General features: G+C 36.7%; 1 protein-coding gene across 9 annotated transcripts in view; it reads right to left on the bottom strand.

Annotated features, from left to right (window-relative positions):
- The window catches only part of EXOC1 (exocyst complex component 1), a 62075-nt gene extending 35296 nt beyond the window's left edge, over positions 1-26779 (bottom strand). For 4 of the 9 annotated variants that reach the window (XM_047719351.1, XM_047719348.1, XM_047719356.1 and 1 more), the window contains exons 1-10: positions 26628-26779; positions 23100-23233; positions 17155-17285; positions 13985-14144; positions 11044-11064; positions 9311-9498; positions 6947-7174; positions 6181-6313; positions 5434-5543; positions 4626-4679 (exon numbers count right to left, since the gene is read on the bottom strand). In XM_047719351.1, coding sequence (XP_047575307.1) covers positions 4626-4679; positions 5434-5543; positions 6181-6313; positions 6947-7174; positions 9311-9498; positions 11044-11064; positions 13985-14144; positions 17155-17285; positions 23100-23223 — 1149 coding nt within the window. In that variant the 5' untranslated portion in view covers positions 23224-23233; positions 26628-26779. The remainder of the gene's footprint in view (positions 1-4625; positions 4680-5433; positions 5544-6180; positions 6314-6946; positions 7175-9310; positions 9499-11043; positions 11065-13984; positions 14145-17154; positions 17286-23099; positions 23234-26627) is intronic. The other 5 variants (XM_047719353.1, XM_047719355.1, XM_047719354.1 and 2 more) reach the window with 3 other exon arrangements.
- Positions 26780-26996: the final 217 nt, after the last annotated feature.

The following is a 26996-nucleotide window of genomic DNA, read 5'->3' as shown; positions in this document are numbered from 1 at the left end:
TCTGCCTTCGGCTCAGGTCATGATCCCAGGGTCCTGGGATCGAGCCCCACATCGGGCTCTCTGCTCAGTGGGGAGCCTGTTTCCCACCCCCCCCCACCGCCACCCCGCCTGCCTCTCTGCCTACTTGTGATCTCTGCCAAATAAATAAATAAAATCTTAAAAAACAAAAACAACCACAACAAAAAAACCCCAAAAACCTTCTCCTTCCCTAAAAATGGAAGAACTAATTATTGTTCATAGAGGATTTAACAGTTTATAAAGCTCTTTCACATGTTACTATTCAAAGTAACTATTCTTTTGCAAACAGCATTTTAAGATCACCATCAACGGAAAATTTGCCTTCTAATACGAAGAACATTACCTTCAAACCATTACTATTTAGATAGAGTAAATGTGATTAGTGCTAACAGAAGATTTCATTTTAGAGAAACTATTCTAAAATAACTATACATTAACTGTTTAATTCAATCACTAATAAAAGTTACGGTCACTTCTAGAACTCTCATGTGCACACAACTTTATTCTTTATATATTAAGAAAATTAAGGCATTGTTTAAAGTTTCTTATTATATGTTGACTATAGGAAACAACTGAGGGTGGGGGGATAGGGTAACTGGGTGATGGGCATTAAGGAAGGCACTTAATGGAATGAGCACTGGGTGTTGTATATAACTAGCTGTATCACTAAATTCTACCTCTGAAACTAATAATACACTATATGTTAATTAAATTGAATTTAAATTAAAAAATATGTTATTATAGATAATTAGTAATAAGCAATAAATAATAAAACTAGTAACAATTTATTGAATGCCTGTTGTCATGCCAGATGTGCTCTCTCTATGTATATAAATTCTAATGTTCATAATAACCTTGTAAAGTACTTTTCTCCTCATTTAAAAAATAGCAAAACTTGGCACGTGGGTGGCTCAGTCGGTTAAGTGTCCGATCTTGGTTTTGGCTGGGGTCATGATAATTCAGTTGTGGGACTAAGACCCGTGTCGAGCTCTGTCTTCAGCATGGAGTCTGCTTCAGATTCTCTCTCCCTCTCCCTCCCAGTCTCTCTCTCTCTCTCTCTCACACACACACTCTCTCTCTCTCAATCAAATAAATAAATAAAATCTTTTAAAAAAATACCAGAACTCTATTATTAACATAATTAAAAATATTATAGTAGGTTTTGTCCAAGTTAATCTAAGACAAATGCATTTTCTACAAACTTAATAAATTATGAATTCTCATTACTGTATATATTACTAGAATTTGTGGCACAAAGAGGTTATGTAACTTGCTAAAGTTCACCCAGCTAGGAGATAGAGAGTCAGGGTTTTAAATCCAGGAAATCTGGGGACGCCTGGGTGGCTCAGTTGGTTAAGCAGCTGCCTTCGGCTCAGGTCATGATCCTGGCGTCCTGGGATCGAGTCCCACATCGGGCTCCTTGCTTGGCGGGGAGCCTGCTTCTCCCTCTGCCTCTGCCTGCCATTCTGTCTGCCTGTGCTCGCTCGCTCTCCTCTCTCTCTCTGACAAATAAATAAAATCTTAAAAAAAAAAAAAATCCAGGAAGTCTGGCTCCACCACTCTAACTGATTTTCAAACAGAAATGATACACTCATTTCAAATGGTGACTAAATTCTCAAGATTTGGGAACTCTTTCTGTCTTATGGCACGCTTATTTTTGTTTTCTTAAAGAAAAAAGGAAGTCTGAGAAAGTTCCAAGAAACATCACAAAAACTCATCTTAAATGATCATAAGTCTAGTTTCTAAGCTTTGAACTACAGATTAACCTATGTTTAGGAAATTGTGAAACATGCTTAAGGAAACAACTTTTGTGAAATGAACTGAATATTGGTGGTATATTACACAGACTTTATTTTACCATGTTTCTATAAATACATGTTGAAAGAAAAATTCCCAAGCTTAAGCATATAGCAAAACCCCCACAATCTCAGTTTTTTCCAGTTGTACTTTTAGTTCAGTGTGTAATCAGTTCTCATCATATTGCAAAAGACAATGTACAAAATAATGAGGTCTCTATAGAACCCAAGGGGGACAAAAGAGGCAGAGCAGAGTTACCCTTTCAAGCTGACTCTTTCAAAAGACAACCAAAAGAACTTTTTAAATACATACATTTTATGCAAGTACTCCCTCAATTTCATTAGCCTTAATTTGACTGCCTGTTTTCAGTATCAGAATGCTAATCAGCGTAACTGACCTGAGTCTCTAGTTGAAGATCTTCTCAGATATACAAATCACTCGTAAATGTGAAAAATTACAGGTAAGAGTCTATAATTTCAATGGAAGCTGAGTGTATAAGAAGATTTAGAAGAGCCAGAAGAATCTAGGCAACTGTTAAAAATATTACTCTACTATGTGTATATACAGTAAGAAGTAAATATTAAATAAAAATGCATTTCAAGGGTGCCTGGGTGGCTCAGTGGGTTAAGCCTCTGTCTTCAGCTCAGGTCATGATCTCTGGGTCTTGGGATCGAGTCCCACATTGGGCTCTCTGCTCTGCAGGGAGCCTGCTTCCTCCTCTCTCTCTCTGCCTGCCTCTCTGCCTCCTGTGATCTCTCTCTGTCAAATAAATAAATAAAATCTTTAAAAAAATGCATTTCAAGTTTCATTAAAATACAGCTCTATGGAAGTCCTCATGTGAAAGCTGTATCATAGACAGCGTGCTCCAGATCACTGATTCCCAAATGCGAAGATGTTTTTTACCGGCCTACGTCTCTAAGAAACAAATAAAATGATGGTAGAGAGTTTCTCACAAAGGGAAATGTATTCAATTGAGAAGTTTGAAGTTGTATTTTTTCTTTCAGTGCCAAGATAAAAAGATAGTGAAAGTAGATGGCAGGATTTCTTTTTGAAAGTTTTTACCTGGTAAAATAAAAAATTGGTGACTTAGGGGGGCCTGGGAGCTCAGTTGTTAAGCGTCTGCCTTCGGCTCAGGCTATGATCTCAGGGTCCTGGGGTCGAGCCCTGCATCGGGCTCCTTGCTCAGGCAGAAGCCTGCTTCTCCCTCTTCCTCTGTACCTGCTTGTGTTCCCTCTCTTGCTGTCTCTCTCTCTCTCTAATAAATAAAATCTTTAAAAAAAAAAAAATTGGTGATTTAGTAAGTCTCCAAATTTTATTTCTTTTAATTTTACTGATGTATGAATTTTAAAGACTGGGAGTCATCGCTCTTAAATTACTGTTAGGTTGTGATCAACAGATTATTTCCACTGTAGTCTTCTGTACGGTACTAAGAGATGCTGAATATAGTTACATTTGACAAAAACCGCATTGCAGATTCTGTTCAAGTCTTCTTATCTTATCCATGATGCCGTATTTGACTACCTAAATTTTCTGTAAACTCACTTATATTAAAACTTTTTAGCACTTGTACATATATATACATAAACTATGTATACATAGTCATACAATTAACAATTTCATATATGCATTGCTATAGAGCTTTAAGTACTTTAGTTTTAATGCCTCCTTAGAAGCATCTGGAGTGTAGGAGGCATTCCTTATTCTTACATATGGCAACAAGTATTTAAGAGGCGTACAATGAAAATCTGCTAACTGACAAAGAGATGTACTATAATATGGTAATCAACTTTTCCCAGCTCATTTGTTCCACAACTAGGAATAGAAATACCCGTGTTTCTGAACCTTTTTTGCTAGGTGGCTTGATGCACTGAATTTGGCACACAGAAAAATCTATTTTCTGTACTTGAGACACCCTCCTCCACTTTCTTCAGCACATCCTAGGTCATTACAACATTCTGGTTTTTCAACATGCATCACGCACATGTTACAATACATATTAGATTTTCAGAACTTGAAGCATTCATAGTAAACAAAGCCATTAGTTTACAAGGCAAGGAAGCAAAATCATAAATTAACTGCATGTTACAACAAACAATGAAGGGTGCAGAAAGGACTACTGTTGACCTACAGTAACATTCCAACATTCCAACATTTCTAATGCCATCTACAAATGTGGATAACATCACTATCAACGCTGTCATTTTTAAAAACTATGGAATTGGGCAGAAATAAATATTAAAATACTAATGTAAAAAATATGATTAGTATTTCTTGTATGACTTCTAGATTTATTTTTTTCTTGATACTTTCCAGGTCAAGTGAAACGTTAAGTCTTCCCCAATGTTTCCCTCATACCCTTAGCTAGATGGTCTTCCTTTATGCTTGCATGTGTGACCACTATGATAACATTTACCCTTCCTAAGTATATCTACCTCCTTCCCTTAGACTGTGAGTCATTTGAGAACAGGATCAGCCTCTCACTTATCCGAAGTAAATGTCTGGTGTGTATCCCAGTCACCTGGTAAAAGGTTTCTTTCTTCCTTTTTTTTGGTAAAAGATTTCTAAATAAATGAAGGAGTGAGTGAGTGAAAGAATGACAGGAGGAGAGGCAAGCAGAAGGAGATGAAATGCCTTTCTGGCCAAAATAAACTTTTTGCTATGGGATATTAAAAAACTGCTATAAATATGGTTAACAGGCAGCTTAAGTCAGTAAAGTTATAATATATAAAGATTCTGCTGCTGTTAAGTTTAGCAAACTTTATAGAAAAAAAAAGAATCAGAGAAGCTTGAGCCAAATTTGATGTACTCACAGGCACCGAAAGAAAGTAGGACCTGTTATAGAGCTGAAGGAGGGCCTGAGTAAACTAATCAGAAATAAAATATAGTAAATACAATTGTTTCAGAATACTGCAAAGTGAAATGTTTCAGACAGCATTTCTTGATGCACAAAATTTCTCTCAACTTTTTTTGTCCAATAACCCTAATAAGAAATGAAAAACATAAGAAACCTAATTTATTATGCCAGATTAAAATGCCTTCTATTCAAATCCTTTTAAGGTACTCTTTATATTATTTATATTAATATTATTGCCACAACCTTAATTATAACCTCCTTTTCTATATAAAAATGTAGACAAAGGGTTTCTATAAAAGTAAATCAAATGGAATTTACAATTCAGCTATAGTCAGTTTTCTTCCATGTAAAAATACATACAGCCAATGAAACATTAAAAACACTTGAGTCAAGTCCTGGTTCTCACCTCAAAATACTGGAAAATAAAACAGGCTAAGCAGCAAACATGTAACAAGTTTGGACTTACTTTCATAAATAAGAACATATAAGTGGTATATGTAACAAGTAGGCAGAGTTATTTATCTGATTTCTAGAATCAAAAGAGTTTCAGTTGAAAGGAACTAGACTGTCTACCTGAGACAGTTGAGGCCCAACATACACCTAGGAGCAAATACTTAAAAAAAAAATCTTATTTAAAAATCTCAAAATTGAATAAACATGTGAAAGAATACTGTGATCTCAATTAAACACATTACAATTTCTGTGGAAATATATATATAAAAGCTAATAGAAACATGGCAGTGTTATTAATGAAATAAAATTACCTGTTGAACAAAAACATTGTTGAGGTGACTGGCCAGTCTCCGGGCAAACTGCTCGCGCAAATCACTGAAACGCTGCTGCTGCTGTTTGACTGCCTGGAGCATGTCGTGACCTGAAACCAGAACATTTCTTGACTGATTTAAGACATAAAAAGATTTCTCTGCTCTTCAACGAATACATTTATAACAGTCTCTATATTTCTGTTTTGAAGAACCCCAAGTTTTATTGGTTTATTCGTTTGCTTTATAAAAAGAAGGTAAAAAGATGAGAAAACAGTATAGCACAGTGGTTCTCCAAGAGTGGTCCTGCCTCAGCATTGTCTGGGAACTGCTGGAAACTGGGATACTGGAGCTTTGGCCCAGACCTATTGAATCTGGGGCTGGGGCCAGGCAATAACGTGTTTTAACAAACCCTCTCCATGAACAAACTCAAGTTTTGGAGCCACTGGCCTAACAAAACCTCCTGCTCTCTGGTCTAATCAAAGCATTGACTCTGTGCTAGGTTCTGTAGACAGTATTAGAGAAAAATCATGGTGTTGACTAGAATCACTGATGATCAATCACAGAAAAAGGAAAAAGTTCTTAGTGCCAATAGAAACATGTTTGGAAAGATGTGAAACTGGTTTGAGGAGCTAATACTACAGACCCCTACACCACTTGCGCTATGTATTTCCTGTTAAAAGCTTTATACCATGTTACAGGCTTAGTTTCAGATTCTTGGTCAGATTTTACTATTTCTAATGAACATACCTGGACGAAGAGCTACATTCATGCACTGCAAAAGGGCATCAGCAGCATTGGTGCAGGCCTCAATGCCTCTAGAAGAGGAGAGATCTCCTTCTTGAAGGGCCTTTATATGACCTTTGGCCAAGTCCATATGGTTCTGGAATTTACATATAAATATACCATTTACACATGTAATTTTGGGAAATTTACAGGTAAGATGCTACTCAATCCTATCATAAGGTATTAGAATTATCTTAAATCATATTCTCATAAGGAATTTAGAACATGTTCATAAATAGGTTTTATTTTATTTATTATTATTTTTTTAAAGATTTTATTTATTTATTTGACAGACAGAGATCACAAGTAGGTAGAGGCAGGCAGAGAGAGAGGAAGGGAAGCAGGCTCCCTGCGGAGCAGAGAGCCCGATGCGGGGCTTGATCCCAGGACCCTGGGACCATGACCTGAGCCAAAGGCAGAGGCTTTAACCCACTGAGCCACCCAGGCGCCCCATAAATAGATTTTAAAGATTTTATTTATTTATTTGACAGAGAGAGATCACAAGTAGACGGAGAGGAAGGCAGAGAGAGAGAGAGAGAGAGGGAAGCAGGCTTCTTGCTGAGCAGAGAGCCCGATGTGGGACTGGATCCCAGGACCCTGAGATCATGACCTGAGCCGAAGGCAGCGGCTTAACCCACTGAGCCACCCAGGCGCCCCATAAATAGGTTTTATATACTAGATTATCTTTTTTAATTTTTTGTTGGTGGGAGCAATTTACCAATATACTTACCACAAGAAACTCTATTTCAGACAGGAGCTTTACATTATTAGTGTTACTCAGATGAATTAGGTGGTTGCTTTCTGAGATCTGATCCATTTGTTCTTTCACACTTTGGAGCATTTCCTCGTAGCTGCTCAGTTTCAACTCAATCTGATCTACCTCCTTTAGAGCCTCATCCAACAACTTCATCAGTATGTTCACTTGCTTTTCAGAGGCCATGATTGATTGGATGTTGGCCTACAAAATGAAAAACAAAAGTAACTCTTCCCATTATTTAAATGGATAAAAGAAGTAGAAGGTGAAATACTGCAAAATCCCTTTGACAGCCGAGTAACAAAGATTGGTATGCATCTATACATTTCTTTTAGTTTATCACTCTATGTTTATGTTCCCTTTTTACACAGTATTTCAAGCAGATACAACTGCCTCTTTATCAAAGTTAGGGACCATGCCTCAGTATTTCATATTTCCCCAGGCTGTACAAGTAGGGTTTTGCCCCACAATGTATCATCAGTGTCGATATTTCCCATTTCTGATATTTCCAATTCTACCAGCTATAAAAATCTTCTATACTTCTTAACATTGTTGTAAAATGCTAAAAAAAATATGCCTAATCATCAGTGTAATACTTCAATCAAGAGGGTAGCAGTGGTATATCAGTCTTTGAAGGATACACTGAACTAATGTAAAACTGTAGTATAATTGGTACTTACATGATGTGGAAGAGCCGTGACCATAAGACCATATGGCCACAGACTATATATCCATAAGAAAGCTCCTTCTATTGTCTTCTTTCTTTTCTCTTTCATTTGCAACTACTGTACGTTTTTTTTCCAGGCAAAGCAGGAACAAACCACCATCCCCTTATCATTGTTTTCTAAGTGATTCTGACTATTGATTCTAAATTTCCTGAAATATGGAAGCTGTCAAATCCAAAATAAAACTGGGAAGCAATGTGATAACTTGTAACATACATGCAATATTTATTAGAAAAGAAATTATAAACCACTAAGCCACACTAAGAAGGCAGGTAATGGGGTATGAGGAAAAAACTTGGCCTAGGAATGAAAAGAATTTCACAGGACAGTAGATACTGTAATTTCACACATATTTTGTATGCTATTCATAATAACTCAACTGTGAGTGCAACCCAACCACAAGAGTCAGCAGGGCTCTGGGCCACTGAATAGATCTCTCAAGAAGCAGACCCGGGGCTTGACCTTGTCCAGGACAATTTCCACTGTAACATCTTTAAGTTTCTTCTAGGCTTAGCTTCTGGTGAGTTTTATAAACTTGTAAACTTGCACTATTTGTGTAATCTCGGGGCCTGAGTTCAACCTCATAAATTCTGCAACTTTCATGTATAATATGTCAAAATTCTTTAAGTGTTTAAAATATTCTTCATTCTCTGACGGTTTTTTAAAAAATTATTTTTATTAACATATAACATATTATTTGCCCAGGGGTACAGGTCTGTGAATCATCACTTTTACACAATTCACAGCACTCAACATAGCACATATACCCTCCCCAATGTCCACAACCCAACCACCCTATCCCTACCCCGCCATCCCCCAGCAACCCTGTTTGTTTTGTGAGATTAAGAGTCTCTTATGGTTTGTCTCCCTCCCAATCCCCTCGTTTCATTTTTTCCTTCCCTGCCGCCCCCACAACCCTCCTCCCTGCCTCTCAAATTTGAGGTTTTTCTTAAATGCTTACTTTGTCTAAACAAAACAAAAAACACATTCTTATTCTAGACTTTACTGACATTAGTGGGGTTATTTTTAGCTGTCTTTTAGCTTTTTACTTTCTAAAGATGTGCTTTAGTTTCTAGACTCAGAAACTGTGCATACAAATTAAAAAGAGCTATCCCAAAACATTTTAGCAGGAGAGCCAAACATCCTTTTCCCCTGGCTCCTTGTTTTCACTATACTTATTCTGCTCCGTTTGGGTACACGATTCACTTATTTCAAACTAATTTTTCTATTTCTAATTTGTACTTTTTTTTTTTTTTTTCCCAAAACACAAAAATGCTATTCTTTTGCACTGAACTATTCTGCGGTATTTCAGAGGCTGGGGGGAGGCGATCACAAGTCAGTTTCTGGTTGGCTATTTTTTTTCCATCACTTTGTGTCAAGAACCTCCCCAAATCCCCAACCTCAGCCAACTGCCTTCGCTGGCCTGATTAACAGGAATGGTTCTGTCTTTTGAACAAGAGCAGTAGAAGATAAGGCATCTGGTAATGTGCTTATGGAAAGAGACAGCAATAATCACAGTATAAAGGCTTAGGTGCTGAGGAAGTAAAATCTGCACATCCCTGGTCTTCTCAATCCACTACATATCAGTCATTTACAGATTATAAAAAGGTCTTACCCCATCCAACACCTGCAGCTCTCTGGACAACCTTTCTGCAAAGGCCTCAGCATTAGAGATTGCACATTCACAGCCTTCCATCATTATTTCAATATCCTGCTCTTCTCTTGCATTTAACTCTTGGTATACATCTACTACCTCTTCATCACCTCCTGTCACACTCTGATTTTCTCCACTTGGAACAGACTCTTAAAGAGGGTAAAAATTAAAAATAAAGTAGTAAAAAAGGAGGAAGGACAATAACATGGTATTTATAGTCAGTTATAAGCACAGGTCACATTTAGTGGCTGGAAAATAGGAAAGAATGATTCAGAATATTAAAAAAACTTTATTTTTATGAAAAATTGCATATGTTAATATATTTTTACAATAACATTTACTTTAACAAACACAAACATGCAGTCTAATTCACTCACTTTTAAGTGTTAAAATAGGCTTTATAACAATTCCCCAAAACATTCTTAAACTATGAAAACGAATACAAAACCAGAAACAAACTATGTGGGAACAGCCTAATCTTTTTTTCCTACCTGAGGTGGTTGTTAGTCTAACAAAACATTGACTATGAATTTAGGGCACATAAAAAATAATTTGCTTTCCTTCTTTTCCCCCCGGTAACATTTTTCTTCCATTTTTTTTGTCCTGGTTATGCTTTTTTCTCCAAATAACTTTTAGTTGAAATGAAAAATGTATTCACAATTTATTTTGGGTATTAAAAACATTAACTGAATTTTCCATTTCTTTGTTTAAAACACTTTCATATGCATTGATAAAATTTCTAAAGATCAGGTATAAAAGTTTTCTCAGTAATTCTAGAGTAACAAGAGCAACAATAACATGGCTATTCAAAATTACAAATATTTAAATGGTCTTCATGCTTCTTACAAAAGACCAAGAGGTCAAATGTAAGTTGTTTCCGGATAAATGTTTCAATTCAATTTTTTGTTTCAATTCAATTTTTTGAGAAAATATACTTAGCTTGTGGGATTTTATATAAAGTATGAGGTTAGGAGAGGTAACATGAAAAAAAAATTTTTTTTTATCCTCTAACTAAAACTCTAAATAAAGTTATTGATTTTCATAAACTTAATGGGACATGATTTAAATCACAATCTTTGGACACTTTAACTATTCATTATTTTGTATGCAAATGAAACATTTACAGGCTGCATGACTTGACATAGGTTAATTTGTTCTAGGAAAAAACCAACTAACTCAAAGTAATAAATGATTTACGAATGATAATTAGGCAGATTTAGATAATATCCCAGAATAAAAAAGGAGGGGAATAAAACTAATAAAACTCTTGGTACAGGCAATTACAGATTACAGTATATGAATAGTTCTTTAGACAGGTATCACCTAGTTCCCTGTCCTTTGAACAAGTCCATTTTAGCTCACTCTGGAAATGTCAAATTGTCACGTCTGACAGTTATTAGCCACTAGGGGGCAGGGACTGCCGCAAATGATAGGGCTCCTTACACAAGCAGATATTTAAAATAAATAAATATTTTAAATGACCATAACTGCTTCAGAAGTATTTTCTCTTCCATGAAACACAGTCCTTTGAAAGTCAATAATGAATCCTATCATTAATTTTATTACTATATGGATTTTGTGGTAATAAACCTATCCCTATGCACAATTTCATAAAATATGCAACCAACAGTACATAACAATGGCAAGTAATAAAAAATATATGGAATAGAATAAAAAGAAAAGGTGTTACGCACCTTCTGTAACTTTAGGCAGTTCTGGAGAGTAAAAAGGTATGAAAAAAGCAGAGGAAAGTAAGCAAAGAATATTAGCTGGGTAGAAAAGTATACAGGTTTAAAATTTTTTAAATACTACCCATATTTCATTTGAACTTCTGGTACATCAAAGTTTAAAAGACAATGTCCAAATCAAGTACAAGATGGAAAGATCCTCAGAAACTAAATTTCCAAAGTTAACTCTCTTATTCTTTTTCTGACAATGACTAAAAATACATTTATCTTCCTAGTTTTTCCTTTCTTTTTAAGAAACAGCACCAACTAGTCCTTGGAGAAAACTGGGAAATAGATCACTTCCTGAGAATTATTTTTAGGTCAGCTGTGACTCATGCATTTAGTCTAGTTATTTTCCCTCAAGGCCCCAAAACTTTACCCAGACACTCCCTCATAATAGATTAGTCATAAAACACGGTTAGAAAGGACGAGATTGAAATAATTAAAAAAAAAAACAAACCACAACACACGAGATATCTGTTCCAGCTGGCTTTTAAGGATTCAAGTCAAAGATTTCTTTTTTAAAATATGGTTATAAGAATGAAAAAGAAAAAGCCAAACAAAAACTTGACTCTACTTCGACTGCTAACAAAAATCCTCCTTTAAAAACCTTAAAAGCCTTCTGCTGAGAAACCCTACTTACTAGCGTAAACATTCAATTGTCACCAATAAAAACCACTAAAGATGCCACTGTTAGCATTCACAGTGAAGTATTACTTGGATGATTACTTATCTCTTAAAAGTAGATGGTGATAATTTCTTACTTGTTTTCTAACATCACCCAAAACTTAGATACATTTATTGTTTTTTTCTAAATGGGAATCAACTGCTATGATTTCAAAATCCATTAAAACATTAACACAAATTTGCAGACATTAAGAAAACTACTCTCTGGACTCCTCTAAACCAAAGCAACAGTTATTGATTTATGGAAAATGATATTAATAGTGAGATCCTTAAGGATCTTCACAGTACACCTAAAATTGGTCTGAACTTATAACTTCTATAAACATGAAAATGTCTACAGTTTTTGCTTTAGGCCTTAAAAAATTAAATGTCTTTTTTTTTAAGCTAGACATTTCATTCTAAAAAAGAGCAACTCTTTTTATTGATTATGGTAATATTTCTTAATGAGGGAAACCAGATAATATTTCTTAATGAGGGGAAAACCAGGTATTTTCCCATGACTCAGTGAAATGTATTGGTTTAAAACACGTCGTAGGCAATAAATAACATCTGGAAATACACAATATTTAAAGACAGAATGGCAATCATTCCCTCAATAAAATGTTCAACCCTGAAATGGCAAAAAAGTAAATAAATAAAAGCTGTTCAAAACAAATTAAACCACTATTCAAGGCATGAAAAATTACCATCAATTTCTTTAAGGCCATTCCCTCAATATACTCAATTGACAAGACACTGGGGTCTAATGTTGGTGAGATGGTGACCCCAAGGGCTACGCAAGGGCTTCATCGGGGGAAGTAGTACAGGGCCTGACAGATGGGACTTGCCTCTGCCAGCAGAACATCAAACCTGAAACCAATAACGGGCTTACTAATTACTAAGTGCTGGGAAGGAATACTATATTTCAGGGAAATATCCACAGGCAAACAGAAAAGGAGCAAGTAAAACAGAATAGAGAAAGGACAGAGGCAAGTGGCTGAGTAAATAGTTTGAAGCATCTGAAACACCATGTTTATAGGTCAAAATGTTTGAATATTGGCTATTTCAGATGTTTTAACTGAACAGAACAAAGCTCCTATTTTAAAATGCTAATATACAACTTAGGACAAATCTAAGTTTTCTTACTAATATATATTATTTGGAATAAATCTGGTTTTTTTATTAATAAAGAGGAGCAACAACTCTATTCTTCTGCATACTAGCTGTTATTTCAACTGCTTTCTTTGAGATAAAGAATACAACACAAATTGTATCCACAAGGCATACAGAATCATTTTCTTACAATGTTTATGTCTTTATGAAAGAAATCTTAAAGGAATAACATTTCATTGTGAATTTTTAATAAATAAGTTTTCATCTTCTAACACAAAATAATCCATAGTAACATCCCTAAGGATATACTGATCAAAAATATCCTATTTAATTTCATGTCTAAGGATTTTATCCTGATAAGATAATAAGAGCTAATATTTGTTGAGTACTTATTATACACCTGGCACTATTCTCATCACTGCCATATATCAAATAATTTAATCCTCACAACAATCCTATGAGGTGGATACTACTAATTATCACTATTTCTGAGATAAAGAAAACGGAAACATAGAATAATCCAAGGTCACATGACTGGTAAGTGACAAAGCCAGGATCTGAAACCAAGCAGTGCGACTCGAGTTATGTTCTTAACCACTACACTTACACTCTGCACAAAAATACAACTACAAGAATATTCATGTCAAAATTATTTAAAGTAAGCAAAGACTGGAAATTTTAAAATAAATGATTAGTTAAATAAAATAAGATATATTCATATAATGGAATACTATGGTACTACTAACAATAATGTTGGGTTAAGTATTTAATAACATGAAAAACGTTCATTATAAGAAAAATGCTCATTATAAGAAAAAGTAAGTTAGAAAACAGAATGTGAATTTTAAAAAAAGTTTTTAAATATGCATAGAAAAAAGACTGGAAGAACGTCTAACAAAACATCAACAGCAGTTATCTGAAGATTAAGTTTATAAGTGATTTTTATTTATTTAGTTTAATGTATCAATTTCTATAATGAGCAAGTATCATTTCTGCAACAAGAAATATTATTTTTCAACTCCTCTGCAATTTAAGGTAAATCAGTAAGCTAATCATTTTGAGTAATTTCAAATTATATATTCACTTACAGATATACTGATTTCACATAAGCATTTTTATTTAACTTTACCTTCCAAGAGCTGTGAGCTAACATTGACAAAATCGATTTTCTTCCGGAGATATCGTTGATTCAATTTCCAAATGCATGAAATAAATGCATTCTTTTCAGCAGTGCTGCTGGCAACCCACTTATATATTTTTTCAAAATGTAAATCAAATTCAGGATTTTCCTGAAATAAAAATACACAAAAGATATTGTTTTGGATCAGATCCCTTTTGCATTATTATAAAGTCTATATTTCTATAAAATGAAAAGAAGTTGTTCTTTAAAAAAAAATCACCATTAAACATCAGCTAAGTGACTTACAGAGAACAGTTCAGAGAATTCAATTTATAGGAAAAACTTTACCTCCCAAAAGAAGCTGGATAAAAAAAACAACACGGTGTTTCGGTATTTTCCTTCCTATGCCCCTTAGGTATATGAGTAGAAGTATAGGATGTCTAGGTAAAAGCCTTGTGGCCCGGCTTCCTGGTCTATAAGATGACAATGGTCTCCAGTTTTGACGTGGACCTATTTTTTCTTTTTAAACTGCCTCTGGGGTTTTAGAGCTATACCTCTTCTTTGATGATAAGGCACGATTATTCATAACTGTGATCTGACACTAACTCCTTCATAAAGAATAGGTCTTCTAATTATAACATATGAGAAAGAAATACATTCTACACCCTGTTGTGTTTCCCAAGAACAAAAGAGGTGAAAGCAGGGACTGATTCTGTCTTCAATTCTGCAAACAGAGAAAGATCAAAGGTGCCTCAAAAATTAAAAAATGCTGGCTAGCCTGGAAGTTCTTTCGAACGACCAAGAAGCTCAACCTGTGGGAGAAGTGCAGTCCGCTCCTTGTCTCTTCGGCCAGCTTGCAGCAGTGATTTCGTACTAGGCTAATATTTCCCACTGAATGCAGAATCACTTGACTGCTATCTAAAACACGAAACCATACAGATGTATGCTCTTCTTCACATCGGAGGAATTAAAAATAGATTCAAATGTTCTTAATGTCCTACGGAAGGCTACTAGTATATCCGATTCATTCAAAGTGTCATTTTGGGGGGGGGGAGTGTAAATAATCGCCTCCAGGGTAAAGGAGATGATATCAGACTTCCACTGTGAAGAGTGGGGATAATTTAGGGATCAGGACTTGACCTGGTACAACAATCCATAAAGGCAGCATGGAACTACTAATTAGCTCAATAAGCAGAACTGATGTATCAGAAGATTAAAAACTGCATTTCCAATAAAAAGGTAATTGTATTACTTATAAAAAAAATCTAAGAGTATTGGCAACTAATCTAAAACTTGATGGGAAATGATCATTTCCCCGGGAATACTTCCCATAATGCCATAAAAGAAGCTGAGTGCTCCAGTGGCAACACTCACACAGATCAATGTGTGACACTAAATGGCTAATGTTAGGCTATGTTTAAAAATTTTATGTTTTATATCCATATATAGGGTGCGCACGCCAAGGTGCCTACATAAAATGAAAAAAACAATAATATCCATTAAGAAAGCCAGCAATAGGAGGCATCAGCTGTGAGAAAGCATGCAGATAAGCATCAGCAATGTTAGTGAATTATGCAAGTCAGTGAGCTTATCAAGTGCAAAACTATTGAAGGAAAAAGCCTCTTTAATAAAGACACATTTCTAAAAAGCTCTTACTGTATTTTCTCTTAAATAGAAACCTAGCAAAAAAGTCTCTACTCTTGCTCTTTTCCCATGGTAACAGAATATATTAAATAAGTTATTAAAGTGCTTTGGGTACCCCTTAGGGATAAAGCTGCAACCCAGTGTGCCTAAAAAACTTCTAGAAAGGCATTAACCACCTTTGTTAGAAATCTGAACTCTGAATTGCGTATTTTAGTCATGCAAAGCTCTCCTAAGTTGTTTTTGCTTCATTTAAAAAGTATTTCACACTCAACTCAACAGCCTGTCATTTTGTCCAGCCTTTAGTTCCTCAGAGGTCTGTACCAGGATAAGGGTGAAATGAGACTTTTATTTTATTGGATTATTCTACAAAGGTAGCTTCTACTTCTTTGTGTCTTTGAAGTGAATGTGTGAGACTTGAAGGGTTCAGTCAAAGGGCACCTGCAGTTACATTTATGTAAGCCTTGCTATAGGCCCCATCACAAGTGGGTGTGATGCAAAACCTTCCTGCAGAAGGAAGATGAGGGGCAGGGTGAGAGAGGCTGAGGGGGAAGGAGCACCTAATTTCACCAGAGGAGCACTACTTAATTTCTCTGAAAAAAGTGTATTGCTGTGAAAAGCCTGGACTTGTCAAAATTAAACATGGTCCTTTAACACGATCATTACATTATTCAATTTTCTTAAAGTTTGAGTGTGGCTTCAGAGAAAAGTATAGGTATTTACATTCTTGTATCTTATTCTTTAAGTTCCTTAAAATAAGGGTTGTAACTCACCATCGCTTCCTTTACTTGAGCCACAACTTTGAAACCATGGCCTCAAAGGCCAGCCTGGTTGCCTCTGCTGATAATTCTACATTAATTTGTGAAGACAAACTAAGGAAGACTCACTTTGGTTATAGCATTACACATGATGTTGAACTAGGTTTTATCAGAACAATGAAGGCTTTTAAAAAAAACTACTCACGGGGCGCCTGGGTGGCTCAGTGGGTTAAAGCCTCTGCCTTCAGCTCAGGTCATGATCCCAGGGTCCTGGGATCGAGCCCCACATCGGGCTCTCTGCTCAGCAGGGAGCCTGTTTCCCCCTCTCTCTCTGCCTGCCTCTCCACCTACTTGTGATCTCTCTCTGTCAAATACATAAATAAAATCTAAAAAAAAAAAAAAAACTACTCACAACACTTTACAAATGTGTACTAATATGTGGATTTTATATTAAATATACCTAACCTAAACACCAAAATATATAGTTGTTTTGCTCCAGTGTATGTAAGTTGTGCACAACCATAACTACAGCTCAAAAAAAAAAAAAAAAAAAAAAGCAAAAACAATGAAACCACATGCATACAGATTTATTTTAGTAGTGTGAGACTGAAGAGTGGTCGAATGGAAGGTTTAATAATACACTTTAGACTAATTCTTGGTGAGTTGGTAGAGGAGAGGGTTATAAAACAATAAGTTTAGATCATCTTAGAAGACAGAGTACTATGTTAGAAAATGAAAGACACTTTCTGAACACAGGTCAAAGCACTAAGAAAAACATACTTTAATAGCATCCTTGGCATCTACCACAGCAAGGTCTCGAAGGGCCCAAGCAATCTGCCTTTTGTAGAAATCTCCTTTATCAGATTTCTTGACTTTGACCATCTTCACCTGCACAGGGCGTTCAGTTGTCACTGTTGAATAAAACACACTTTCATCAGAAATATTCTTATTCTTCACCCATTCATCCACTTATTGCAAATACAGCTGTCAGATGCCTGTACACGGTACTAGAACAGGAGTGGTATTTCCCAATACATGCCACGACTAAGGAATGCACAGAGCATCAAAGGGAACATCTAAATCAGACAAAAGGGTCAGAGCCAGATTCCTTGAGAAGCAAAGCTTCAGACCAGTTTTGAAAGAACAGTATGAGCCCTAAAGAATGACTGACCTAAGTGAAGCCAAGGGGCTTGAAAGAGCCTAACACCATTTCAGGACAGTGCTAAGTGGTTTAGTATGGATTGTTTATGCAATAAAGTGGATGGAAATGAAGTTACAAAAAAAGGTGAAAGTTCAGATCACGAAGGGTCTTCATCTGAGGTTGTTGAGTGCTCTTAGAGGACTTTAATTAGGGAAATGAACTGCTCTAATTTGTTTCTAAAAACTACTCTGTCAGCAGAATAGTGGATGGATAGGAGTGAATGCCAGTACATCTAAAAATTTACATGAAGTGGTTGAATCTCTAAGAAATGTAACTTACCAAAACTGACTTAAGAACAGAAAATACGGAAAATCTTTTGTATTAAAGAAAGTGCATTAGTAAGAGAAAAATCTCTTCCCCAAAACCTAGTCCAACACAGGTTTACTGGTATCTTTTGCCAATTTTTCCAAGGAAACATTCCAAACATACGTAACTATTGCACTGTACAGAAAACAGGGAAACACTCCTAACTTACTTTATTGCTTTGGTTGTAAGGACAAAGACAGTGTATAAAAGAAAATTGCAGGACCGTGTCATTAATGAATATGGGTGAAAAATCTTACAACTACAAATATATAAGTAACTACGAACAAATACTGCACTGGCAAACTTAATCCAAGGTCATATACAAAAGGTAGTATTTCATTTCAACAATTCTGAGATGTACACTTTTTCCCACAGTTTAATATTTCTGAAATCAGAGTATGTCTTAACAATTGATGTAATATCATAGCACTTTTTAAATGGTACGTAAAATAATATATGATATAATTGATGGTATCTAGTACATCATGACTGAGTTATGTCATTCCAAGAATTCAATTTATCATTTGAACAATTACTCACCACACTAATAAATTAAGGAAGTATATGATAATCTCAAAGATCTGAAAAAGCATTTGATAAAATTGAACATCCTTTCAACGATAAAAACCCAAAAAGAAAAGTCAAGAATAGAAGGGAGCTTCCTTTGCACTGTAAAAAACCCAATAGCAATTATACTAAAAAGTGAAACCATTCCTTTGGAGATCAACACTGTATTGATGGTCCTAACCAGCAGACTAAAGCAACAGAAATAAATAAAAAATATAAAGACTATTGGGGTGCCTGGGTGGCTCAGTGGGTTAAAGCCTCTGCCTTCAGCTCAGGTTATGATCCCAGGGTTCTGGGATCGAGCCCCGCATCGGGCTCTCTGCTCAGCAGGGAGCCTGTTTCCCCTCCTCTCTCTGCCTGCCTCTCTACCTACTTGTGATCTCTCTCTGTCAAATACATAAATAAAATCTTTAAAAAAAAAATAAAGACTATAAAGGAAGGAAGACAGTATCACTACTTAGAGTCTGTGGGCAAATAATCAGAATTAATAAGAAAGTCTAGCAAGATTGATAAAGAAATCCATATAAAAAACCAACTGTATTTCCAGATTCTAATAAATGATTTTTAAAATATACTAATGTTCAATAAATTAAAAGCTTCTGCTCTGCAAAAGACAACATCAAGAGAATTGGAAGACAAGCCAGACTGCAAGAAAATATTTGCCAAAGACACATCTAATGAAGGAATGTTATCCAAAATATACAAAGGACTCTTTTTTTTTTTTTTTTAAGATTTATTTGAGAGAGAGCACCTGCACACATGGTAGGGGAGGGGCGGAGGAAGAAAGAGTCTTCAGCAGAATAAGTGCTGAGTGCGGAGCTGACATGGGCTCCATCTCACAACCCTAAGATTGCAACCTGAGCTAAAACTGAGTTGGACCTTTAACTGACTGTACCACCCAGGTGCCCCTATACATAGGACTCTTAAAACTCAACAATAAGAAAACAAAAAACCTGATTAAAAAATGGGCAAAGACCTTAACAGATGTTTCCCCAAAGAAGGTATATGGATAACAAATCAGCATATGAACAAATACTCAACACCATATTTTATCAAGGCAATGAAAATTAAAACGAGATGCCACCATACACCTATCAGGACAGCCAAATTCCAGAACATGACAACACCAAACACTGGCAAAAATGTGGAGCAACAAGAACTCTCAAACATTGCTGGCTGCAAAATGATACAGCCATTTTGGTAGAAAGTTTGGTGATTTCGTACAAAACTAAAGATACTCTCACCATATGATCCAGCAATCGCAGTCCTTGGTATTTACCCAAAGGAGCTGAAAACTTATGTCCATGCAAAAATCCACACATGGGTGGTTAGAGCAGCTTTATTCATAACTGTCCAACTGACAGTTGAGATATCCTTCCATAGGTGAGTGGATAAACTGTGGTACATCCAGGCATGGAATATTATTCAATGCTAAAAAGAAATGAGCTATCAAGCCATAAAAAGGCATGCAGGAAACGTAAATGTATGCTACTAAGTGAAAGAAGCCACACTGAGCAGGCTACATATTGTACGATTTCAACGATATGATATCCTGGAAAAGGCAAAACCATGGAAAGAGTAAAAAGAACAGTGGTTGAAAGGGTAGGGGTTGGGGGAGAGATGAAAAGGCAGAACACACAGGATTTTTAGGGCAGTGAAAATACTCTGTATGATACTACAATGGTAGATATATTTCATCATACATTTGTCCAAACCCATACAATGAACACCACCAAGAGTAAACCCTAAGGTAAACTATGGGCTTTGGATGATTACAATATGTCAATGTAAGTTCATTCTTGCTAACTGTTGCCATTGTTGCCAGTGGTACTGATAAAGGGGGAGGCTACACATATGTAGGGTAGGGGATATTTGTGCACTTCCTTCCTCAATTTTGTTGTAAACCTAAAACTGCTCTAAGAAATTAAGGTCTTGGATGCCTGGGTGGCTCAGTTGGGTTAAGCGTCTGCCTTTGGCTCAGGTCATGATCCCAGGGTCCTGGGATTAAGTCCCACCTCGGGCTCCTTGCTCAGCTGGGAGCCTGCTTCTCCCTCTGCCTGCTCTGCCTGCTGCTTCTCCTGGTTGTGTGCACACTCTCTCTCTCTCTCTGACAAATAAATAAACAAATCTTAAAAAATAATTAAAGTCTTAAAGATATATTAGTGCTAATAACTTTTTATGATAGTATCAAAAAATCTAGGAATAAAACAACGTATGTGCAAAATTATTGAAAGCCTTTAAAACTGTAAAACTTATTTTTTAAACTTTTATTTTATTTTTTTAATATTTTGTTTCTAAAGATTTTCTTTGTTTATCTGACAGAGAGAGATCACAAATAGGCAGATAGGCAGGCAGAGAGAGAGGAGGAAGCAGGTTCCCCGCTGAGCAGAGAGCCCGAATTGGGGCTCGATCATGACCCAAGCAGAAGGCAGAGGCTTTAACCCACTGAGCCACCCAGGCACTCCAAAACTGTAAAACTTACTGAAAGGCATTAAAGAAGACCAAGGTAAATGGAGAACTATACCATGTCCATGGACAAGAAGACTCAGTATCGGGGCGCCTGGGTGGCTCAGTGGGTTAAGCCTCTGCCTTCGGCTCAGGTCATGATCTCAGGGTCTTGGGATCGAGCCCCGCATCGGGCTCTCTGCTCAGCGGGGAGCCTGCTTCCTCCTTTCTCTGCCTGCCTCTCTGCCTACTTGTGATCTCTCTCTCTCTCTCTCTGTCAAATAAATAAATAAAATCTTTAAAAAAAAAAAAAAGAAGACTCAGTATCATGAAAATACAAGTTCTCTTTGAACTGAACTACATATTTAAAACAATTCCAATTAAAATCCAAAGAAAATCTGCCAGTTGCCAAGTAGATTCTAAAATTTAGGTAGAAGAATGAAGAATCAAAACAAGACATAATAAAAACCAGATACAGGAGAGAACCAAGAAACGGGCACACTCATATTCATTACTACAAACATGGAAACAGGTAAATTAAATATCAGAATGTGAATGGCAAGATTATAAAACTTTAAGAACACAGTATAGGAGAATACTTTTGCTACTCCAGGGAAGTTTATCTTTTTTTTTTTTTTTTAATTTGGCTCCACACCCAGCATGGAGCCCAATGTGGGGCTTGAACTCACGACCCTGAGGTCAATACCTGAGCTGAGATCAAGAGTCAAATGCTCAGCCAACCAAGAGGTGCCCTTCTAGGGAACATATCCTAAATAAGATAAAAAGGTAGAAGCCATAAAGGACCAGACTGATTAATGAGATCTCATTAGAATTAGAAATTTCATTAAAAAGTATCAAAAAGCTAATACACAAGCTACATACTGGGATACAAATAACCAACACAGGATTAGTAAATATATAGAACTTGTACAAATCAGTAAAAGGACAATCAACACAATAGAGAAATGAGCAGAAGGCTTTAAGGCAAATTTCTAAGACAAGGAAACCAAATGGCCAATAAAGTCATGAAGAGATGCTTAATTTCATCATTAATAGGGCAATGAAATTTAAAACCACAATGAGTACTATTTTACATACTATTTCCACCAGATTGGAATCAATTAAGCCTGTCAAAACCAAGTGTCAAAACCAACTTTTCACTAGGATATGGAGAAAGAACTCCAAACACACACTGCTTGTGGGCTTGAAAACCAGTGTAATTACTTTTGAAAATAGTTTGGTATTAGAGTAGTGTTGAACACTTACATGCCTATGACCCAGCAATTTTACATTTAGTATCAACCCTAGAAAATTCTTGCCTGTATACATGAGGGCACATGGACAAACATGTTCACAGAAGTGCTGTCTGAACCTGAAAACAAACCTAATGTTCTTCTTTAGTGGGATGCGTAAGTAAACTGCTACTCTCACAGGGTAGAAACTCCATAGGAGTGAAAGTGAAAGAATTATTGCTATATGAAGAAACAGAAATTAAACTCATGAACATGAACATAATGTTGAGTGGAAAAAGTCAGAAAAGGATACATGCACTATGATTCAATTCATGTAAATTTCAAAGACAGGCAAAACTAAACAATATGTTATTTGAGACTATAAACAAATATAGTAAAATGATAAAGAAAAGCAAGGAAAGATTGAACCCAAATTCAGGATACTAGTTACCTCTTAATGAGTGAGGGAAGAGAATGGGATTAGGGAAGGGCGCACAGGACACTTCAAAGGTAATGGTAATATTCTATTTACACTGGGTGGTAAGCACGTGAGTGTTCCCTGTATGGTTAGTCTTTGCATCTTATATATATAATATAGATTCTATTGTATCTACTCAATATTTAATTAAAGACAATTTTAAAAATGAATTTGTTGGCCCAACAGTTTTTCCAATTATAGAGACAATGAGAATATATATATTTTTAAAGATTTTATTTATTTTGTCAGAGAGAGAGCACAAGCAGGGGGAATGACAGGCAGAGGGAGAAGCAGGCTCCCTGCTGAGCATGGAGCCCAATGCGGGACTCAATCCTAGAACCCTGGGATCAGACCTGAGCTGAAGGCAGATACTTAACCGACTGAGCCATCCAGACATCCTGAGACAATGAGAATATTAAAAACAAGGGGGAAAGTCCCCTGGGTAATAAACAATAAAAGAATGCCAAACAAGAGCTTTTTCTTACTAAACACCCACCTGTGGCACACAAAAAGCAGTTCTTTTTCTTTTTTCCTGCTTTGCAGACATTGACAATACTCAGCAGGCGTTCATCATTTGGTGTAAAAATGTCTCTCTGTAATGCATGCTTGATTGCTGTCATTTTTAATCAGCTGAAAAAAATTGAGAGTATTGATATTAAGCTCATTCTCAAAATCATTCTATCTCATATTGTTCCATTTATGATTTAAAAACCTATCTTATTTATGGCTAGTAAGCATAGGAAGGATGATTTCATACATCAACATACCAACATCATAAAAATAAAAAGTCGTGATGATTGGAAAAGAAATTAGAGAACCAGCATTATCAAATTCCATAATCTTTGAAATGCTACCCATATGATAACAAAAAAAATTTTTAAGAAAAAAAACAAAAAACAAAAACCTATGCTCAACCTTAAAATATAAATTTCCTATATTAGGAGCTCTTAACAACTTAACAATAAAAACCAAATAACCCAATTAAAAACTGAGCAAAGGATCTGATTAGACATTTCTTCAAAGAAAATATACAAATGGCCAATAAGCACATGAAAAGATGCTCATGCAAACCAAAACCAAATGTGCTAACTACCACTTTACACCCCCTAGAATGGCTAAAATAAAAAGACAAGTATTGGTAAAGATGTGGAGAAAAAGAACTCTTTCATACATTGTTGGTGATCGTAAAATGGCGCGGCCACTTTGGAAAAACTGTTTGCCAGTTCCTCAAAAGGTTAAATATGAAATTACCATATGACCCACCAATTCCATTCCTAGGCATATACTCAAGCGAACTGGAAATATATGTCCACACAAAAACTTGTACATGAATGTTCCTAGCAGCATTATTCCCAATAGCCAAAAAGTAGGAAACAACTCAGATATTCCCTAATTAATGAACTGATACAACAAAATGAAGTATATCTACACAGTGGAATATTATTTGGCCATAAAAAGGATCGAAGTACTGATATATGCTACAACATTGATGAAACTTGAAAACATTATGCTAAGTGAAAGATACCAGTTAAAAGACCACATATTTTATGATTCTGCTTACATGAAATGTCCAGACTAGACAAATCCATAAAGACAAAATGATCTGTGGTTGCCAGGGTTAAGGAGCAAGAAGGACTGGTAATGGGTATGGGGCTTCTTTTGGGGTGATGAAAATGTCCTTGAATTAGATAGTAGTAAATGGTTATATAACCTTGTAAATACAATAAAGACTACTGAATTATACACTTGAGAGGGTGAATTTTATAGCATATGATTATACCTCAATAAAGCTATTATAAAGAAAAAGGTTTCCACTTAACTCCTTTTTCTCACTAAATTCAATACCTTTTTTCAAATATCAACTTAGGTTAAATATTTTTAAAAATCTCTTTTCAACTTTATTTTTAAATATATATATTTATGTGTATATACATATTACTATTTTCCAATGCAAATGTGTGCTATTTCATACATGTGAACTTGCTTAGGAAATTAACTCTGGATAATGGCCACTTTTTTTCTCTATCTCTGCGCTTGGTTCATGCAATTTCCTTTTCCTGGAATTCTCCCCCTCCCGCCCTCCCACCCCAGGAAGCTCCAACTCATTCTTCAAGATCCCACTAAAATATCAACTCTTCTGTGAGGTAATGACACGCATAAAGAGAATAATCATTTTATACTTCTCAAACATTTCACCTCTACTCTGCTAACATAACACAAACCCTGTTTTCTCATTAGTTGTATTCTTTCTCCCATTAAAAATAGCTCTTTGTAGGAAAGGACTATATCTTCTTCATCTTCATATTCCTAGAACTTGGCAAAGACATAGCAGGCATTTCAAAATTAAACAAAAATGATAGCACCAAATGACACGACAACAATAGTTTCCCTGATTTCCCTTTTCCAACTCTCACATCTGTAAGCGAATGTCTGAGTTCAAAATCTGTCTTATTTTATTCTCCTTTGTCAACATGAAATCTGCTGCCACGTTCTGCTGATTTCCCCTCATCTACATATAGTTTACCCTTCCTTTCATTGCTACCACACTAACCCAGGTTCACATCAACTATAACCATTTAACACTTCAGTATCTGGTTATCTCTCTGCAAGTTTCCACAATCCCCAAACCCTGTATAAACAAATAATATTAAAACATAGCTTTCATCACAACATGCCCCTGCTCAACATTTTCCCAAGGTTCCCAAATACAGATCTTCCAGTCCAAGCCCTCTTCTCAGCACAGTCTTTGCATCTTTGCTTAGTGCTTTTCCATGCAGGGAATAACATCCATCCAAACCCTAATTACACTTCATGGTTTATGTGAATGGATTCAATAATGACTTTGATCCAAACCGATCTCTCCTCTCAATTGCTAGAGCACTTTCTGTATTTACTAAATAATCAAGCACTTGCTGTCCAATTGATTCATGAGACCATCAGCTAGTAGGTCTCAAGAATGCTCTTGAAAGAAGAGAGAAAGAGGAGAAGGTGCTCCGGCATACTTCTGTGTTCTTGCTTAGCAGGTACTCAGCAAATGCCTCTTGAGGTAACCGGAACTGAATAGTAAAAACTGGTCAAATGAGTAATAGTGGCCAACCTTTACCACACAGTCCCTCTTAGGTCAAAAGCAACAATGAGTGCATGGGACGTGTAAAGCAAGAGGGGACTGGTTATACCTCATAAAGGAGTTAGGCATAAGGGAAAGCACTATGCCACCCTTTTTCATTCAGCAAATGATGCCTACTAAGTGCCAAGCACTGTTCTACGTTAGAGGTGAATATGACAGACATGTTCAGGAAGACAAGAACATCGTGCCCCAGTGGCATTGACATTCAAGGGTCGAGTCTTTAGAGTACTTTTCTATAAGTCAGTGAATAAATCACTAGAGATCCTCAAATAAAACTATTTTCCCAGTTTAAGAATCCATGTCTGACCACGTTCCAGAAATAGTGAGCTACTGTTCTCTGTACGGGTTTTTGTTTCCTCAAAATCAGCTGGGCCATTACACTGCGTGACAAAGAGCTTGTCAATCTGAGTGTCCGCGTGGGTCGGGCCCTGTATGCTATCGAGGCAACTGAGCAAGTGAAGCATTGTCATCCAGAAGAGAAAACTGTGCACAGAGACCGGAGAATGCGCTTCAGAGATCTAGAAGAAAATGTGGATTTGGACAAAGAAGAAGGCACTGTCAACGTCCTTTTCTCCTGGTCCGCGCCAAACAGCGAATGATCAGGGCCATTTTGCACAAATGAAACCTGGTTCTTATGGATGAAACAGGGAAGGGATGTGTGGGAATTGTTCTCCCAGCCCCCAGGACGAGGAGTTGGCGGATGCTCCTAGCGGACTCTGAGCCTCACCCAGACAGAGGGGGAAAGAATGGGAGGCCAGACGGCGGAGAGACAGGTACCCGACCCTGGACGCGGAGCCAGCAGCGGGACTGAAGCGCCGCCTCAGACCCGGGCACCGCCTGTCTGCTAATCTGTCCACCGCCGCCGGAAGTACTGGGCAGCCACGGCCCAAGGCTTACCGCAAGGCCCGACCGAGCCCGGCCCGTGCCAAGGCGGGTCCTCCAAGAGAGAGACGGGACAGGGCCGCAACGGCCACCGCTACTAGCCTGAACCCGTCACCTGAGCCGTTCCGCCACCACTTCCCACTTCCGGGCACGTGACAAACCCCACGCCGGAAGTCCACCCCGTAGAAAAGGAAGGAGAGGCGATGATGGGCGTGGCAAAGCGGTCGGGGTCCCACTGGAGGGGCGTGTCAAGGATAGGCAAGGGCGGGGCCTCTGTCGCCCGGAGACCGCCTTGGCTCCCGGGAATTTGGTGTTGCGTGCTATTACTCTCTCTAGAAGAGTTATTTATTCAGATCTTTCCCGCAATTTCATTTAGGAAGCTAT

The sequence above is a fragment of the Lutra lutra genome, chromosome 2 (assembly GCF_902655055.1).
Source record: "Lutra lutra chromosome 2, mLutLut1.2, whole genome shotgun sequence".
Taxonomy (NCBI): domain Eukaryota; kingdom Metazoa; phylum Chordata; class Mammalia; order Carnivora; family Mustelidae; genus Lutra; species Lutra lutra.
Note: the sequence above shows the minus strand (reverse complement) of the source record. Positions and strands in the feature narration are given on the sequence as shown.